The sequence below is a fragment of the Andrographis paniculata genome, unplaced genomic scaffold (assembly GCF_009805555.1).
Source record: "Andrographis paniculata isolate CXL003 unplaced genomic scaffold, ASM980555v1 Contig65END, whole genome shotgun sequence".
Classification (NCBI taxonomy): domain Eukaryota; kingdom Viridiplantae; phylum Streptophyta; class Magnoliopsida; order Lamiales; family Acanthaceae; genus Andrographis; species Andrographis paniculata.
In genome coordinates this window covers 4,362,731-4,376,815 of record NW_026137601.1, presented here as the reverse complement: position 1 = coordinate 4,376,815, position 14,085 = coordinate 4,362,731, and the positions used below count along the sequence as shown (strand labels likewise).

At 40.6% G+C, this 14,085-nt stretch overlaps 1 protein-coding gene and 1 long non-coding RNA gene across 2 annotated transcripts; both read left to right on the top strand.

Moving 5' to 3' along the window:
• Window positions 1-1,351: 1,351 nt before the first annotated feature.
• Window positions 1,352-12,244, top strand: LOC127262624 (ATP-dependent helicase BRM). Its single transcript, XM_051291399.1, has 15 exons — window positions 1,352-1,492; window positions 2,091-2,280; window positions 3,503-4,861; window positions 4,979-6,310; window positions 6,465-6,577; window positions 6,820-6,907; window positions 7,027-7,113; window positions 7,305-7,397; window positions 7,487-7,570; window positions 7,661-7,864; window positions 8,064-8,300; window positions 8,382-9,929; window positions 10,025-10,555; window positions 10,662-10,904; window positions 11,403-12,244. Exons 2-15 carry the CDS (start codon window positions 2,146-2,148, stop codon window positions 12,042-12,044), a joined length of 6,696 nt encoding a protein of 2,231 aa, XP_051147356.1. The 5' UTR covers window positions 1,352-1,492; window positions 2,091-2,145; the 3' UTR covers window positions 12,045-12,244.
• A 902-nt stretch (window positions 12,245-13,146) lies between these two features.
• Window positions 13,147-13,869, top strand: LOC127262663 (uncharacterized). Its single transcript, XR_007841216.1, has 2 exons — window positions 13,147-13,540; window positions 13,620-13,869. It is a non-coding gene; the product is annotated as an uncharacterized LOC127262663 (long non-coding RNA).
• The last annotated feature ends 216 nt before the right edge of the window (window positions 13,870-14,085 follow it).

Here is a 14,085-nt window from a genome sequence, read left to right as displayed (position 1 = left end):
CCGTCTTGCGGACCTCCCGACCTGAAGACCTTCCGACTTGAGGTCTTTCCGTCTTGCGGACCTCCCGACCTGAAGACCTTCCGACTTGAGGTCTTCCTTAGAAATAAATAAATAAATTTATTTTCCTTGATTTCCTCACGGTGTCCTTCAGCCAGTTCAATCAACCCTATTGCCAAGCCCATTCTTCTTTTTACCTTGGGCTTTTAACCTAATTCTAAATTTCGTACATAACAATAATGTTATAAGAATTCGGTTCAATTCAACTCAATTTATTCGGCTTGACTCGGTTCGGTGATAATATTGATGAGTTACCACACTCACCACGTAGCCACACGGTGAATGGACATCAACGTTTAGACTTTTTAGTATACTAAGTTACTTATTTTAAGTGAAAAAATTTAATATATGACCAATTTAATAACTTTATAAGAAACATGGTTCAATTCATCTCAATTTTATTCAATTCGGCTCAATTCAACTTAATTTATTCGATTCGATTTTATTCAGTTTGGTTCGATTCAATTCTACGATAATACCGATGAGATATCCTACTCACCACCTAACCACTCAATGAATGAATGATGGCGTTTAGACTTTTTAATTTATCATGTTACTTATTTTAGACAGAACAATTTAATATATTCGGTTTAATAATATTATAAAAAAACCCGGTTCAGTCCATCCAATTCTATTCGATTCGACTCAATGTCGGTTCGGCGATAATTTCGATAAGTTGTCCTACACATCACCTAACTACACGAATTTGAAAGATGACGTTCGATTCTTTAATTTAATAATTTATTTATTTTGTCAGAACATTTTAATATATCACCAGTTTAATAATATTATAAATATTCGGTTCAATTCAACTCAACTCAACTCAATTTATTTTATTCCACACCACCGATGAGATATTCTACTAATCACCTAACCATACAATGAATAAACGACCATATTTTGACCTTTTAATTTATTAAGTTACTTATTTTATACAAAATTTCATATATTGTCGGTTTAATAATATTATAAAGAACTCGGTTCTATTCAACTCAATTTTATTCAATTCGATTCAATATAGTTCAGCAATAATACACATAAGTTACCTTATTTATCACATAATCATATAATTCGAGGAGATCATATACAATTATTTTATTTAACATATTACTTATTATAGGTAGAATAATTTAATATATCGTCGGTTTAATAATATTACAAGGAATCGGCTCGATTCGACTCGGTGCGGTTCGGCGATAATACCTATAAAATATACCTAACCACACAAATTAACCATGGTTAAAATGACCATGGTATGGCACAAATGAGGAAAAACAGCCCCTTTATATATGTTGCCCTTAGGGCTTGCCTTTGCCCCTCAAAGGAAATGGAAATTGCGTGATATTTCTGCTTTCACACCCATCGAGTGAGGCAATTCAAGTGCGAGCGAGATTTCCGGCGAGTTCGGGGAGACGCCGGCCATCAGATCTATCTGGTAAAAATCTTGAATAAATAATAAATAAATAAAAGGAATCCCACTTTTTTCGCTCTGATTTTAGAGGGTTTTTGATTTGATGTGATTTATGGAGACGTGGGTGTCTGTGGAGGTGTGTCCGAAAATGTGGGGCGGGTGTCTGAATTGCGGATTTTGAATTTTGGGTTGGGGTGGTGGTTGACTTGCCCTAGGTTCTGTTGGCGCATGGGTTGGGGTCTTTTTAATTTATTATTGAGAATTGTAATTAATTTTGTGCCTTTTTTTGGTGGGAGATCTGAGGTTTTGTTTGCTTCTGATGTTTGGAATTGGGTGATTTGTTTGCTCTGCCGCGTTGTAGTGATTATTGTTTCGATTTCTCTAATCTCTGGCTTCTGCTGCTGTTGTTGTTGTTGTCTGAAGAATCAATTTGCTGTATGTGTTTTTGAGCACGGTCGTTTTCTTTTTGGGAAGTTGTGAGTCTTTCGAGGTTGAATTTCCTGCACGCATTTGATGCTGGGTCCCGCAGCCAAATGGCGTTCTCTGACTATAATCTGTGTTGATCATTCTTGGATGAGTTTCCTGAGGGAATTATGTAAATTCTATTCGGTTTTGTTGTTAGGTTTGTGCCGGAATAGCAGAATCGGTGTTTTTCCGGGAGAGTTTGGCGTTTCTGTATGCAATCCGGGGGCGGGCCTCCACAGGGTGGAGGAGGTGGGCATGGTCGGAGCACTGCTGCATCGGCCTCGGCCTCACCGTCCTCATCTTCGTCAGCGGCCTTTGATCAGCAACAGCAGCAGCAGCAAAGACAGGTGGTTTTATTGTGTTAATTAATATGTTTTGAGCATTTTCTGCTTTATTCTGACACTTGGCACGGATTTTATCTCTAATTATGTGTAGCTTCTCTGGACTAGTGTTAATTGTTTACTAAATTTGGATTTATGGTATTGCTGAATGGGAGTGGAGCTTTGTTTGTTGTCTGATGTTTGCGTTTTGATGTTCAAAATTGTTGAAATTTGCGGATTCCCTTGTACAAAGGAATCTGTTTTCTCTGTTCTCAATTTTAGAACAGGAACCATAGCTGTAGTTTATTATACCAACTGCATAATATATTCCAAAGTTTGGTGGCATTTAATGCGTTAGTCATGGCTTCATTTCTTTTTTGGAAATCTTTATGTGAGAAATGGATTTTTACTCCTGGATTCCATTTTCTCTGATCTTAACAGAAGATTATATAAACTGGAACTCATCTATGGTTCCTGGATTTTTTCTTCCTCATTATCTTTGTTTTCTTGATGCAACTTTACTTACCTATATTTCTACCTTTTGAGTTTTATTTAACTTTGACATGGTTTGAGATAATACAGACACCACATAAATATGGCATCTCCCTGAGATGCCATGTGGCCCAGCCTTATTGACACATGTATTTATTTGTGGCTACATTGTCATATTTGGGAAACAATTAATTGTTTGTTTGTCTTTGATGGTTTGCAATTTTCTATTTTGGATTCATTTTGGCACTGCTCTAGATTATTTTGTCTGTATGTGGGTTCTATCATAGGCTTGTTGTAAGTTCACCCCACAAAGTTTTTATGTTTAAGATATATCTTTGGGAGTACAATTCTGACGGTGACAAGTCTGGCACGGGATAAATTGATAAATGGGTTATACATATGCTGGGGTAGCTTCACCATGACTCTTTATGTTATCATCATTCCTGTGGGATCATGTCCTTGACACCCTTTGTGAATAATCTTATAGTATTGCTTTTAACAGAGTTATGGAAGTACCACCGTGAACTCCTCCTCCCTGATACATCTTCCCTAAATATACCTCCCTGATACATCTTCCCTAAATATACCTCCCTGATACATTTTTAGGCAGTTAGAGCTATTCTTTCTTTTTGCTTTTCATTAATAATTTTCTCTTATTTTCATTTCAATCTGACTCTTGCATCTACTGTGATTTTTGCAATTTTGGCACCCAATTGTATTATATGAAACAACTCACAATTGTTATTGTTCTATGTAGCTATTACAACAACATTTTCTGAGGAGGGCTGAAGGTAATGATGCCCTTTTGGCCTACCAATCTGGCAATATTCATGGAGCTCTTGGAGGGGCAAATTTTGCTGCAGCATCTGGATCTGTGCAACTACCACAGCAGCCAAGGAAGTTCATTGATTTGGGCCAACCTCATGGTTCTCCAAATATTGGTGAACAAGGCCACAATAGGAGTCCAGCTGTTGAACAGCAAATGATTAATCCTTTCCAGCAAGCTTATCTACAATATGCCTTCCAGGCAGCTCAGCAGCAAAAGTCGTCCTTGGGGAAGCAACCTCAGCAACAGCAACAGCAGCAGCAGCAGCAGCAGCAGCAGCAGCAGCTGAAATCTGGAATGCTTGGCTCTCTTGCCAAAGAACAAGAAATGCGGTTAGCAAATATGAAGATGCAAGAGCTGATCTCCCAGCAAGCAGCGAATCAATTGCAGGCATCTGCCTCCAAGAAACCGTCAGAGCAGATTAGTCAGAGTGACAGGCAGGCAGATCAGGGTCAACGTTCTGTGCCTGATCAAAGAATTGATCCAAAGCAGAATAATGCCACCCTACATGGTCAAGCAATGACAATGCTTGGGGCACAACCGACACAAAATGTCATGAACATGACAAACAATCAAATTGCTGTTGCTGCGCAGATGCAACAGGCACTACAAGCTCTGGCGCATGAACGGAATATAGACCTGTCAAATCCTGCTAATGCCAGCATGATCGCCCAGCTTATTCCAGTCATGCAGTCCAGGATCCTTGCCCAGCAAAAGGCAAATGAAAATAGTAGTGGAATGCAGTCTCAAACTTTTACAAAACATGTTACCTCACCGCAAGGCGGAAATGAAAGCTCTCCTCGTGGTAATTCCTCAAGCGATGTCTCTGGGCAATCTGGTTCTTCTAAAGCTAGACAGACTGTTACTCCTAGTACTCTTGGCATAAATTCCAGTGCTGCTCTGGGTAACAACTCCAGCAATATAACCGGGCAGCCATTCCCCATGCATGGTAGAGATAACAATGTGCCTTCTCGTCAGCCCGCCTTAATTGGCCATGGAATGACTGCTTCCTCGCAGTTGTCTGGGAACCAAGGAATTGACAGTTCAATTCTTACGAAAACTTCAGCTGCTAACACAGAATCTTCTCAGGCCCAAAATGCCAGAAGACCTCCACAACCTGCTCCTCCGCCTGCACCTCTAGCTCCACCTCCGACTAATGATGTGGATGTGGTCATTCCAGCAGCTGCTCAAGGTGGGCCTTTAGCTCCAATGCGACAGCCAAATACTGGGTTTTCCAGACCACAGTTGCATGTACTTAAAGCACAGATCCTTGCATTTAGGCGCTTGAAGGTTTTGGTTATTCTGTCTTCACTTTCAAAATTTAATTTTCTCTGCCCTTTTGTTGTTAAAATTTGTTAAGTATATATAGACATCCGTACCAATTCTTCTTGTTTGATTTTCTTGTAGAAAGGAGAAGTAAATCTTCCCCGGGAACTTCTTGATGCTATTGCTCCTCCTCCTCCGCCTCCTCCTGATTTGCAAATGCAACAGGCAGTTCCCCCTCCCGCTGCTGTGAGGGATGGAGCAGTAGAAAATTTAAATGAACATGCAAGAGCAATAGAGTCTAGTGAGAGGGGTCCAAATGTTTCTAAACCAGCTGCTGGAGCAAGCAATTTAAAAGAGAGAAACCTCGGAGATGATCGAAGAACCACATCATCTACATTTGACATGCAAAGCTCCTCAATTGCAATAAAGGAACCAAGATTTGCACCTCCTACTGGAAAAGAAGAGCAGCAAAGTCTTGTTACTCTTGGGAAATCTGATCAGGATGCAGAACAAGCCAATCTGAAAGCTTCTGTTAGGAGTGACATTGCCGCAGATAGGGGAAAAGCAATCGCCACTGAATCAACCGTTTCAGAACAATTGCAAGCTAAGAAACAGATGCAACCAAATAATACTATGCAACCTAAGGATTCTGCTTCAGCTAGAAAGTATCATGGGCCGTTGTTTGATTTCCCCATCTTTACGAGGAAACATGATGCTCTTGGGGCCTCCATGATGAACACCAATAACAACCTAACTCTTGCATATGAATGCCAAGAACTTTTTGCTGATGGAGGTGGGGAAATTCGTAAAAGGAAAAGGGAAGAGAAACTTGATAAGATTGATAAGATACTTGCTGTTAATTTAGAAAGGAAACGAATTAGACCAGATCTTGTCCTACGCCTACAGATTGAAGCAAAGAAGATCCAGCTTGCTGAGCATCAGGCCCGGTTGAGGGATGAGATTGAGCAACAACAGCAGGAAATCATGGCTATGCCGGATAGACCATATCGCAAATTTGTTAGATTATGTGAGCGTCAACGACAAGAACTTAACAGGCAATCGCAGGCCAACCAAAAGGCAGCTCGGGAGAAGCATTTGAAATCCATATTCCTGTGGCGCAAGAAGCTTCTCGAGGCACATTGGGCCATCCGTGATGCCCGAGCTACCCGTAATAGAGGAGTTCATAAGTATCATGAAAGGATGTTAAGAGAGTTTTCCAAGAGGAAGGATGATGGTCGAAATAAGAGGATGGAGGCTTTGAAAAATAATGATGTGGAACGCTACAGAGAGATGCTGCTGGAGCAACAAAGTAATATTCCTGGAGAGGCTGCCGAAAGATATGCTGTTTTATCGTCATTCTTAAGTCAAACTGAAGATTATCTTCACAAATTGGGAAGTAAAATAACAGCTGCCAAAAATCAGCAGGAGGTTGAGGAGGCAGCTAATGTGGCAGCTGCAGCTGCACGGGCCCAGGTAAACACACTCACACACTCTCTCTGTGTCCTTCTCATGCACTAAACCCCCCCCCCCCCCCCCCAAGTAAATGACACACCTAAGGCACTGGTGTTCTTAAGGGCACAAGTTTTGTTCTTTGCAACTCTTTTGAGAATTTTTTCTTTGGACAAAGGGTCTCTCTGAAGAAGAAGTAAGAGCCGCTGCTGCTTGCGCCAGGGAAGAAGTGATGATAAGGAATCGATTTTCTGAGATGAATGCACCCAGAGAGAGTTCATCAGTGAACAAGTAAGCTTCTTTGGCTACTTTTGATAATTGACATTGCACTCATATTAAGAATTATCTTATCACAATTTGTAACTATTTAATGCTTTTGAGTTTTTTATTTGGTTGTGTAATCTGCTTTTCTTCTGAGAATGTCTTGTGCTTGTATGGTTTAGTTAAGAAAACTAAAATTTCATACTTCTATACACTAAATTAGAATGACATGCTTATATTCTTCTTGTTTTTCCATTTTAACTCCCTACTAGGTATTACAACCTTGCGCATGCTGTGAATGAGAGGATCCTCAGGCAGCCCTCAATGTTACGAGCTGGAAAGCTGCGAGAGTATCAGCTTGTCAGTTGCCTTGTTTAACTTTGCACTCCCCGATTTGTTCTTAATCGAATAGCTTATTGTTGACTTCAGTATGTCCATTATGTAATAAGTTATTGGCCTGACATCACTCATTTATGCAGGTTGGTTTGCAGTGGATGTTATCTTTGTATAACAACAAATTAAATGGGATTTTGGCAGATGAAATGGGGCTTGGGAAGACTGTACAGGTGAGTTACTGATTGAATGCTAATTTGAAAATTTCACTGTGCAACTGTATTCCTATGAGAAGTGCTATGGTTTTGTGCATGATTTTATATCATGATCATGGGATCTCACTGTTTCCCCATTATTTAATGAATTGGTGCATATTGTTGTTCGTGGAAGTTTTTGGTTGTGCATGATTAAGATTTTCTTGCAGGTAATATCCTTGATTGCTTATTTGATGGAGTTTAAGGGAAACTATGGTCCACACCTTATTATTGTTCCTAATGCTGTCCTGGTGAACTGGAAGGTAGCTTTTCTTTGGTAGCTCCAATTGTATTCCTACCCAAATCAATATATGTATTTATTTTAATAATATATTTATGCGTTATATCTCAGAGTGAATTACGCAGTTGGCTTCCTTCTGCCTCCTGCATATATTATGTTGGTGGGAAAGACCAGCGATCAAAATTGTTTTCTCAGGTAATAATAGTTTCTTCCTTCAATCATTTGAGCATTACATTGGTGAATAAATTTCTTATTCCCTGAATTATGTGTTTATCTGCTGTGCAGGACGTGATGGCCATGAAGTTTAATATCCTTGTGACAACCTATGAATTCGTTATGTATGATCGATCAAAACTTTCAAAAGTTGATTGGAAGTACATTATTATTGATGAAGCACAACGGATGAAGGATCGAGAGTCTGTTCTGGCTCGTGACCTCGATAGATATCGCTGCCAAAGGCGGTTGCTTCTTACAGGGACACCATTGCAGGTTGAAACCTTTTGTTTGTGTAGCATCTCTTGAAATTGTGAAACATTTGTTTTACTTGCCTTTGACTATCAAAATTTTGTTATTGTGGATTCTTCTTCCTTGACACGCAAATGACATGGAACCCTCATGCTATCTTCTGCAATTTTCATTTTCCCCTTAACAACTCTGAACTTCACTAATCACTATCTATTATTTGCAGAATGATCTTAAAGAACTTTGGTCTCTTCTGAACCTATTGCTCCCAGAAGTGTTTGATAATCGCAAAGCATTTCATGACTGGTTCTCGCAACCATTTCAAAAAGAAGGCCCCATGCATGAAGATGACTGGCTTGAGACTGAGAAAAAGGTGATAATTATTCATAGGCTTCATCAAATTTTGGAGCCTTTTATGCTCCGGCGCCGTGTTGAAGATGTAGAAGGATCACTTCCACCAAAGGTATGCCTTGGGTTAATGATTGGTAGTTTGTGATATGGATTACTCAACTCAAGTTACTTATAACTTGCTATTGGTATGCAGGTTTCAATTGTTTTGAAATGTAGAATGTCTGCGATACAGAGTGCCATTTATGATTGGATTAAATCTACGGGTACCCTTAGGGTTGATCCTGAAGATGAACTGCGAAAGACCCAAAAAAGTTCACTATACCAGGCTAAAGTTTACAAAACCTTAAACAACAGATGCATGGAGCTAAGAAAAGCTTGCAATCATCCACTGCTCAATTATCCATATTTCAGTGACTTTTCAAAGGATTTTCTGGTGAAGTCGTGCGGAAAGTTGTGGATTCTGGATAGGATTTTAATTAAGCTTCAGAGAACTGGGCATAGGGTACTACTGTTTAGCACTATGACGAAGCTTCTTGATATAATGGAAGAATATTTACAATGGCGGAGGCTTGTATTCAGAAGAATTGATGGGACTACTAGTTTGGAAGATCGTGAGAGTGCTATTGTGGATTTTAACAGTCCAGATACTGATTGCTTTATTTTTCTGCTAAGCATTCGTGCTGCTGGAAGGGGTCTGAATCTTCAGACTGCCGACACGGTCATCATATATGATCCAGATCCAAATCCCAAAAATGAGGAGCAGGCTGTTGCTCGAGCCCACCGTATTGGACAGACGAGGGAGGTGAAAGTCATATACATGGAAGCTGTGGTTGACAAGATAGCCAGTCACCAGAAAGAAGATGAATTTCGGAATGGAGGAATGATTGATTCTGATGATGATCTTGCCGGCAAGGACCGGTACATGGGTTCGATTGAGAGCCTGATTAGGAATAATATCCAGCAGTATAAGATTGACATGGCCGATGAAGTTATAAATGCTGGACGATTTGACCAGAGGACTACACATGAAGAGAGGCGAATGACTTTAGAAAACCTGTTGCATGATGAAGAAAGATACCAGGAAACAGTTCATGATGTTCCTGCTCTTCATGAAGTTAACCGCATGATTGCTCGGAGTGAGGAAGAAGTTGATCTCTTCGATCAAATGGATGAAGAACTTGATTGGCCAGAGGAGATGACGAGATATGATCAGGTTCCCAGTTGGCTTCGTGCTAATTCAAAAGAAGTAAATGACACCATTGCTAATTTATCAAAGAAGCCATCAAAGTATGCTTTATATGGATCAAGTATTGGCCGGAATGCTGGTGAAGTGGCTGCTGAGCCTGAGAGAAAGAGGGGGAGGCCTAGGGGAAAAACACCAGTTTATACTGAGTTGGATGAAGACAATGAAGAATTTTCTGAAGCTAGCTCCGAGGATAGGAATGGCTATTCTATTCCCGAAGAAGAAGGGGACATTGGAGAGTTTGAAGACGACGAATCTACTGAGGTGGCTCCCCAAGTTAATAAAGATCAATCTGAAGATGAGGTTCCTGTTTCTGCTGAGAGATATGAGTACCAAAGAGCGGTGGAGAGTGTTAAAAAAACTAATACACTCGAAGAAGCTGGCTCATCTGGTTCCTCTTCTCATAGTCGGAGATTGATGCGTGTGACATCGCCTTCAGTATCCTCTCAGAAGTTTGGGTCTCTTTCTGCTCTGGATAGCAGGTCCCATTCGAAGAAGGTACTATACTATGGTTTGTGTATGCATTCTGTAATTGAGTTTTGGGTCTTTTGACGAACGAACTGATTGTATGTGCTTTTATTTTCAAAATTCAGGCAGAAGAACTGGAAGAAGGAGAAATAGCTGCATCGGGAGATTCCCCAATGGACCAACAGCAGTCTGGAAGCTGGATCCAAGATCGTGATGAAGGTGAAGAGGAACAGGTCTTACAGCCGAAAATTAAACGGAAGCGAAGCATTCGTCTGCGCCCCCGGCCTGCTGCGGAGAGATCTGAAGAGAAGCACAGTGACAAGCCATCTATCCGCCGTGGTGATCCTTCTCCATTGCCATTCCAGGGGGACCATAAGTACAAGTCTTTAGCAAGGGAGGACCGCCCCCAAAGAGTTATCGGGGATTCAAGTTCATTGAAATCTGAGAAAAGCGATTCATCCCTCAAGAACAAGCGAACTGTACCATTGAGGAAAAACACATCCAATGTTAAGGTGTCTATTAAGTCTGGGAAGCTGAATCTTGGATCTGCACCCTCTGATCGTGCTACGGAACGCACAAAAGATGATGTGGACACTAAAGTCGTGAAAGGGGCTAAAAGCAGCGGGAGCAAGATGCCTGATTTGGTCCAAAGGAAGGCATGTTGATTGAAGGCCATGGTTTTTTCTATATATAATATAATTGTATCTTTTGTTCTTGTATTTATGTTTGATTAAGATATATGTTCGTGCAATTGTGTTACAGTGCAAGACCGTCATTAGCAAGCTCCAGAGAAGAATAGACAATGAAGGTCATCAAATTATACCCCTGCTAACCGAACTGTGGAAGAGAATTGAGAACTCCAGTGGAGCGGGCGATAACATTTTGAATTTGAAAAAGATTCATCTCCGCGTGGACAGATCTGAGTACAGTGGAGTAATGGAGCTTGTGTCCGATGTGCAGCATTTGTTGAAGTACAGCATGCAATACTATGGTTTCTCGTACGAGGTATGAATTGATTATTTGTTCCGTATCTTTTTCTATGTTTTGCAATAGCCTCCAATATTAAGCTCTCTTTGGTGAAATTGGCTACCGACATACCTTTTGCTTTTAATATCCATTCTAGTTTCCTCTTACAAGAATGGTTGATGCATTCTTATACGATTTAAATCCGAGGCTTGTAGGCTGCAACTTATCTCTGAATCGAGGCCATTTTTAAGATTTAGGAAATGCTCGATTATTGTTGGGTGAGATAATTGAAATGCTTGAACTGAGATTGTGCGACCGAGTAAATAATTCTATGAATGAATGGATCCAATCAGCTTGGAAAATGGAAGTATTTGTGTAGAGTTTTGTATAAAACATATTAGAATTGCATTTATCTACTCTTTGTTGGATCAATTTTTCATTTTGTTGTTCGAAAACTCAATGAAATAGGGTAGAGTTTTATATTTATTCCGAAAGAGCTCTTGGAGTTTTCATCTGATAGCAATTGTTCTGCAACAGGTGAGGTCGGAGGCCCGAAAAGTTCATGACCTCTTCTTTGACATCCTGAACATAGCATTTTCGGACATTGATTTCCGCGAAGCAAGAAGTGCCATGTCTTTCTCTGCAGCCCCCACCAGCGGCGGCCCATCTTCCCGGCAAACTTCCGGGAAGCGCCAGAAATCCGTTAAAGATGTGGACTCTGAAAACACCTCTTTAAAAAAGCTACAGACTCGACAGCCGTCCGAAGGCACCAAATCCCGAGCCTCTGTCTCTCAGAAAGACCCGAGGGCTGGCAGCAGCCGGGAGCCAACGCAGCCAGACAATGCCCGGGTTCCTCCTCCGCCATTCACTCATCCAGGCGACCTCGTCATCTGCAAAAAGAAGAGGAAAGACAGGGAGAAGTCGATTGCGAAGCAGCCGGGAAATAGTTCAGCCAGCCCTTTATCCCCTTCTGGGGTGGGGGTGGGGGTGGGGGTGGGGGTGGGGCGTGCTATTAAAAGCCCTGGAAGCGCACGCGATGTGGGATCGAGCCAGCAAGGCTGGCCTGCTGCCTCCCCCCGGGACAACAACGCTGCTGCTGCGGCTGCTAGCGTCGGATGGGCGAATCCTGTGAAGAAAATGAGAACCGATGCAGGAAGGCGCCGGCCGAGCCATTTGTGAGAGAGAGAGAGAGAAGAAGAGAAGAGAGTTCTTGAGAAGATGATCCATCTGCATTATGCCGTTGCTTGAACTGGTAAGAGATATATATATATATATATAGTGAGAGAGAGAGAGAGGGAGAGAGAGAGACAGAGAGTGAGAGACCCCATGAAATGATAAACATTCTGCGTAACTGAATTTGATGCACTTCAATTCTGGTCTTTTTTCTTGTTTCTTTATCTTTATCTTTCTTTTATAGCAGTATTATTATTATTATTATTATTATTATATTATTATTATTATTATTATATTTTTTAATGATGTGGGACCTGTGTTCGTTATTTTTATTTTTAGAGGTGCGTTTTCTGCCATTGCTAATTTATTTTACCAAATGCATTCCGATGATTCTTTTATAGTATAAAAAAGGCCTCTTTCTTTTTTTTCAGTGTTCCACTTCATTGGTTTATTAGCTAAAATATTAGTAGGCTTTTATATAGTCATCTTTTAGTAGCTTTTATATAGTCTCAATCAGGGTCTCGAGGTGAAAATAAATTATAGATTTTATAAACACATAATTAAAATGTATTTTTAAAGTAATATCATTTATTGGCGTCGATTGAACAAAAGATTGAACATGACGGACTGAACAATGTTAATATGAGAAAAGAAGATGAAAGATTTGTGTAGAAGTTCGAAAAGTGACGAGGATTGAAGGACGGAAGGAGGGTGAAAGAGATGAGAGAAAATATAAAACGGGTTTGATCTGAATTGGTGGGTGCAATGCGACAAGGTGTGAGGTAAAAAAATTATATAGAAAAAAAACTATATGATTAAAGTTTAAAATTTAATTTTAAAATTAATTAGATAATTATAAAGAAAAAAAATATAAATTAAAAGTTTAAAATTTTTAATTTTAAAATTTAAAAAATTATATTAATTTTTAATATTTTAAAATATGAACTCTCTAAGCTGAATAGTTGTTACTCTTACTATGAGCCGCCCCTGGTGTCAACCAGAGGATCCGTAAATCAAGTCACAGCTCTTGCCCACGGAGGATCGTGCTTAGGAACCTACACTCATAAATACTATCCTGTGATTAGTCCGAGATGAAATCCATCCTCTATTATCTTTGTTTAATGGCAAAATTGCTTATATCCCCCTGTGGTTTGAAAATTGGATGCTATTTTTCCTGTATTTTAAAAAACTGTGTGGTTCTTCCATGTAAACTTTGCACACTCTTCCCATCGATCAATTTAATCTAACGGTGTTAAATTTTATATGTAATGGACCGTTATACCCTCAATTAAATAACTCTCGTAACTCTTCTCTCTAGTTTCTCTCTTACCCCTCCCCACAGACATCTATCCCCACCATCCCCGAAATCGCCGCACCTCCATTTACAGACGAAACTCCAGGTTCTGACCACTATTCCGCGGCGGCTGTCTCTTCCGGCGGTCGCGGTCGCGATTTCGGCCGGGAACCGGTTTGCCATTCCTTCATCTTCAACGATATCACGGGTATTCAACTTGTTATCACGATTTCGGGCATTTCACGGGTTATCTTCTACCTCGTTCTTGTTGGTTTTTTTTTTCACAGGTTAGGGCATTTCTTCATTTTTCCTTTGCTTTCACGGACTATGGCAATTTCGGGTTGAGAAATTCTTCGATTTGTCATAGAAGTGGATTTTGGGTTTCAAGGAGGGGAGTCCGAAGGAGAAGAGTCCGATGATGAGGGGGTGAAGGAATGGACGAGGAGGGTGATGATGTTCGCGATAGTGACTGCCAACCGATCAGCTGGGGATCCTTTGCGTATTGGCTGGTCGAGACAGGAAATAACAGCGGGTGAGTGATCTGAGAGCCCAGCGGGGAGAAAGTTGGCCGAACTCCAAAAATCAGCCGCTTTTGCCAACCATGGTTAATCATAACTCGGTCGAGTTTTGCCCAAACATGATTATTGGACCAGGTGTAGCGACAGCCAGAGGAGGGCAAATCCGAGAGCCCTAACTCCGAAACACAAGCGAGGAAGTCCTTATAGTCATATGGAAGAACAAGACGACCACGAA

Excerpts from the sequence above, each read along its gene's own strand:
- LOC127262624 (XM_051291399.1), top strand. The coding sequence starts at position 2,146 with ATGCAATCCGGGGGCGGGCCTCCACAGGGTGGAGGAGGTGGGCATGGT. Across the intron at positions 2,281-3,502 it reads AGCAGCAGCAGCAAAGACAG|CTATTACAACAACATTTTCT; the intron begins GTGGTTTTATTG and ends TGTTCTATGTAG. Across the intron at positions 8,301-8,381 it reads AAGGATCACTTCCACCAAAG|GTTTCAATTGTTTTGAAATG; the intron begins GTATGCCTTGGG and ends ATTGGTATGCAG.